Source organism: Monodelphis domestica, chromosome 5 (genome assembly GCF_027887165.1).
Source record: "Monodelphis domestica isolate mMonDom1 chromosome 5, mMonDom1.pri, whole genome shotgun sequence".
NCBI lineage: Eukaryota > Metazoa > Chordata > Mammalia > Didelphimorphia > Didelphidae > Monodelphis > Monodelphis domestica.
In genome coordinates this window covers 132,797,950-132,803,384 of record NC_077231.1, presented here as the reverse complement: position 1 = coordinate 132,803,384, position 5,435 = coordinate 132,797,950, and the positions used below count along the sequence as shown (strand labels likewise).

The window sequence follows — 5,435 nt, the reverse complement described above, 5'->3', positions numbered from 1 at the left end:
TCGACCCATATATTCAAGCAGTTGTTTTTCTTTGGTGTTTTATTCCCACAGTGTTTCCTCTGGATGTGGATAGTGGTTTTTCTCGTAGATTCTGCCAGGTTGTTCAAGGTCATTGCATTGCCACTAATGGAGAAGTCCATTACACTTGATTGCACCACAGTGTATCAGTCTCTGTGTACAATGTTTTCCTGATTCTGCTCCTTTCACTCTGCATCACTTCTTGGAGGTTGTTCCAGTTCCCATGGAATTCCTTCACTTTATTATTCCTTTGAGCACAATAGTATTCCATCACCAACATATACCACAAATTGTCCAGCCATTCCCCAATTGAAGGGCATCCCCTCATTTTCCAATTTTTGGCCACCACAAAGCGCAACTATAAATATTTTTGTACATGTCTTTTTCCTTATTATCTCTTTGGGGTACAAATCCAGCAGTGCTATGGCTGGATCAAAGGGCAGACAGTGTTTTATTGCCCTTTCGGCATAGTTCCAAATTGCCCCCCAGAATGGTTGGGGCACCACCAGCAACGCATTAATGTCCCTACTTTGCCACATCCCCTCCAGCATTCATTACTTTCCTTTGCTGTCATGTTAGCCAATCTGCTAGATGTGAGGTGATACCTCAGAGTTGTTTTGATTTGCATTTCTCTGATTACAAGATATTTAGAATACTTTTTCATGTGCTTATTAATAGTTTTGATTTCTTTAAATGAAAATTGCCTATTCATGTCCCTTGCCCATTTATCAATTGGAGAATGGCTTGATTTTTTTGTACAATTGGTTTAGCTCTTTATAAATTTGAATAATTAGACCTTTGTCAGAGGTGTTTTTTTTCCAGTCCATCTTTTAATTTTTTTTTGAAAAATTCCTGACATTACAGAACTAAACTAAAATGTATTAATATTCCACTCTTACATTTCAACGACAAAAACAGAAAAAAAATTCATGAGCCCCCCAAAAAAACCCCAAACAAAACAAAACAACCCCTCCAAAACAAACAAACACACAAACAAAAACAGGGAGAAGCTTATAAAACTAAATATGGTTCTCAGCGTTAACAGCTGAACAGAGAAAGGAATTAAAATGCTATAATTAAAAAAATCACGAGTGGATGATAAAGTTGTGCAGAAACTGAAAATTTACAAACTATTTAAAACCTGGAATCGATTACTGTTCAGAAACTACACAGATGGATCATGGGTGGTGAACAGTAGAAGGGGGTTATGGGTGAGTCTGCATTGTTCTAGCTGCTCCCCATGCCACCCGTCTCTGAGGAAAGCCTGACATTGATTAGATACTGAGCCAGGCTAATGCTGGCAGCAGATCCAGTGATGGTAACCTGCCTATCAGTAGATCCTTCCACTGGATTGGCAATTTTGATCTGAGCCCCAGACATCTGACGAATCTCATTGATTTTGGCGCCTTGATGCCCGATTATGCAGCCAATTAAGTCATTGGGAATGGTGAGTTCATGAGAAGTAGTCTGAGCAGATGCATCCAAGCCTGCCCTGAATCTGGTGTTGCCATGTGTCATGGGGAAGTGAGACTGTTGCATTGCCAACTGGTGCAGCTTGGTCAAATCTGGCTGTGGAATGGCATACTGTCCTTGAATGGTATAGGCCTCCAGAGCTGGTCCCTCTAAGTCAGGATTGAAGCACATGGACGGGGTGGTGTGGGGAAAGCTCGCACTGTCGCTGCCTGTGCTGTACCTGTCCTGACCACCTGCAAAGATGACTGGGGAGCTGGATGGCTTGGGCCGGTACGGGATGGTCATGCCCTTCTGGGGTGACTGGGGGAGAGTCTCCAACATGACCACGCAGATCTGTTTGACACACTCAGTGATAGATTGCGGGATGCCAGCAATAGTGATGGCCCGCTCAGTTGAGTTTGTTAGCATATCCCCTGCCACCCGGACCTGAGCCCCTGTACTCTCTCTTATTTCCTTGATCTTGCATCCTCCTTTTCCAATGAGAGAGCCACACTGGCTAGCAGGGACCACAAGCCTCAGGGTGACTGGGGGTCTACTGGTAGCTGTACTATTGGTCATAGAGCTGCTTATGTTCTCTTCCAGTTTGTCAATGATCATAGCAAAGGCTTTAAAGATGGCATTGGTGGGTCCAGCCAGAGTAATTATTCTCTCAAGACAATTCCCTTCTGAGATGTTGATACGCGCACCACTCTCTTCACGCATCTTCTTGACGATTCTCCTTTCTTTCCAATAATGCTTCCAATTTCCTTTCCATGCATAAGTAGCCAGATGGTGAGAGTGACATTTAATCCACCTTCAATCACACAAGTGTCCATGTCAAGCAGTTGTTCTGGGGATTTGGACTTTGTAAAGTGGTCAAGTCTTTGGTCACTGGTGGGAGTGGAAGCCAAAAACTTCCGGCTCGAGACTAGTGAAGGGAAAAGGGGGAGCGGTCGGAAAAGGGAAGGGCGGGAAGCTGGGGGTGGAACAATAGGGGCGGGTGGGAAGGCTAGGGGGCACCCACGGGTGGGCGGAGGAGGAAGGGGGGGTGGAGGAGGAAGCGGGGAGAGCGACCTGGGGCGGGTGGAGGGCAGCAGAGGGCTGGTGGGCAGGAGAGGGCGTGGGCTGCGGCTGCTCCAGATGTGGCTGCTGGGGCTGCTGCCTCTGCTGGTCTGGGGTGTCAGAGGTTTTTGTAATGAAGATTGTTTCCCAATTTGATGCTTCCCTTCTAATTTTGGATGCATTCATCTTGTTTGTACAAACCCTTTTTAATTTGATGTAATCAAAATTATTGATTTTACATTTTGTGATTTTTTTCTAGCTCTTGCTTGGTGATACTAGAACTTCTTAAGCAGCATCAGAACTGTGTTTTAAGAATTCAGGGGCTAGATTGGAGAGTCTCCAAAGTCCCTAATAGCTCTAGATCACTGCTCTTTGGAGTTTTATTTTGGACATGTTGACTCTAAGGTGTCAGTGGGACATTCAGAGAGACTTGACCAAATTGCAAGGGCGAGAGGTAAACAGTAGTTGAGAAAGCAGAATTTCTCTTATCCGCTTTTGAAGACACAGGTAAGCAGAGCTGAAATATTTTGGAATTATGCTATAATCTGTTGGCCCTCATGATGCCAGCAGTGAAAAGAGGCCTTGTCCTTTGCTAAAGGATATACAAAACCCTCTGCTGCTCTAGTCCAGTGACTGGGTACTTTATCAAAGAAGATTGACTATTGAGGCAGAATGAGTGACCTATTCACTAGATCTTAAAAGGAGTGACTGCCCTTTAGTGCTCTCTTTCATTCCATCTAGTGTGTCATAACTCTGATATCTCTCTTGGACTTCCTGTGAATGAAATGGGAGGGGGGGTCTTTCTTCATGCAGTACCTATCCCATCAACAGTGATTATGGCAGAAGATCACATATGGCAATGAGCATGTGTGTAATCTAAGTGAATCTGAGCCTGGACATGGGCCCTTGGCTATTTCTTCTACCTTATGCTGTTTCTCTGATCATAGGTGACCAAATATGATCCAGAATATGTTTCAGTCTTGGAAGCATCTTCATGAGTTTGAGAGGCTGGGTGCTTCTGGGTCCTTCAGTTGGCATTGAATGAAAACAAAAGTTTTTTTTTTCCTTTTGTAATTACACATTTCTTTCAAGAAGTCCCGGAAAATTTCAAACTGTTTCCTAGCCTGCTAATAGATATGGATCTTGATCAAGTTGTTTAGACAAAACAGAGGAGAATTGAAATAATAGTTTATTAGTCCTATTAAGTGTCTTATGTCTTAAAGTCTTCAATATCAGCCATTTGAGAGAATATAATAGGAGTTATAAGTTACTATTTCATGTTTTAAGTCTTTCTCCACATACAATTATGAGGCTTTTGTTTTGTGCATTTCTTTTGCATGGCAGAATTAAATAGCTTTCCTATACCAACCTGCTCTACAATGTATACTGAGTATCTTTCTAATACCTCTTTGAAGAAAATTTCCTAGTTCAAGAAAGTAAATTTGACATCATAGTTACCACTAAGCTAAAACTCATGCCTGGATCATGGCTCTAAATAAGCCTATCTTATTCAAAACAAGTAGATAAAATATGGGACTAACATTTTATGAAAGGAAAAAATACTCATGTAAAGAAATATAGGAACAAGAAGGAAAACATGATTGAGAGTAGTTAGGTGAAGGTCAAAGGAGTGAGAAACAAGTGATTTTTGTTACTAGAGAATATTACAGACCATCTGGACTGAAAGAAGAAATAGATGAAGCATTTGTGAAACAGATCACAGACCTAATAGTATAAGTGATAGGAGATTTCAATTATCTACATATATACTGGAGCTCTCTTTCTAATACACCAGAATAGTTAACAACTTTTCAATTCATCTTAGTGAAAATTTCATCCTTCAAAAGGTAGAGTCTCATTGAACTATGCTCTCAATAGACTTCATCTGGAGTAAAATATTGTATTTAGTTCTGGTCACCAGTTTGAGAAGGATATTGATAAGCTAGAGAATGCAAAGGAGATGATGATGAAAAGCCCTTGACGTGTGTCAGTGTCATGTGAAGATTCATTGAAGGAACTGGAGACGTGTATTCTTGGTTAGAGATAACTCCGGGAGACGTGATTGCTGTATTTAAGTATTTGAAAAGCTGAATAAAAGACAACTTGTTTGGTATGTTATAATAGGCATTCATCTCATGTATGGATTAGATTTAGATTGAGGTCCATCCAACTCTTAGATTCTGAGGACATCTTAGACTCAAAGCAAACTCAGTTTCCAGTGATTTTTCCCAAGTTGGTGGAGTGTGGTCATAAAAAGCCAAGGACAAGGAAAAAGAGTCTCTCTTTAGAGATCAGACCTGATTGAGCGAATTTGGTCCATATGAGAATAAAACTTGGGTCCCTAGGTGGGACAGGGGACTCTAGCCCCCTGGGTCCAGGGTGATTTTGTCATTACATTTAGAAACAGAAAATTTATAGGAGTTTGGCTTCAAAAAGGAGAAGAGGTAAGATAGGTTTGAGACTTGAGCACGTTTGTAGGCAGAAAGGAAGGAGTCAGAGGAAAATTGGACAGTAAGGACATTAAAGAGGGACATTCCTCAGAGGAAATGGAATAAAGGACAAAAGAAGAAAGGTCAACTTTGCTAAGAAAGATCAACCCTTAAAGACTGGAGCAAAAAAGAAGAGAAATGATGAATAATGGTAAAGGAATTGAGGTTACAGAACTTGCCCCATGGCTTTTTCTGAGGGGGAGCTAAGTATGAGACAAATGAGAATAAGAATGGAGAAGGAAAACAGGGGATTTGAGGAGACAGGAATTAAGTTTGAAACAAATTGCGGGTAGTGTAATAAATAATAAGAGAAGAATAGATAACTTGGCATGTAACAGTGAGGGTCCTTTTGAGACTCGATTACATAAATTTGTATTGGATTTGAGCAACATTGTGTGACTTCCTCTAGTACAG

The 5,435-nt window shown here is 41.4% G+C and overlaps 1 protein-coding gene across 1 annotated transcript; it reads right to left on the bottom strand.

Annotated features, from left to right (window-relative positions):
- Positions 1 to 1,007: 1,007 nt before the first annotated feature.
- Positions 1,008 to 2,397, bottom strand: LOC100010413 (poly(rC)-binding protein 2-like). The gene is given in 2 exon segments (XM_056799353.1): positions 1,008 to 2,204; positions 2,207 to 2,397. Coding segments are annotated over 2 exon segments (1,059 nt in total). The 5' UTR covers positions 2,307 to 2,397; the 3' UTR covers positions 1,008 to 1,245.
- Between the last annotated feature and the right edge of the window lie 3,038 nt (positions 2,398 to 5,435).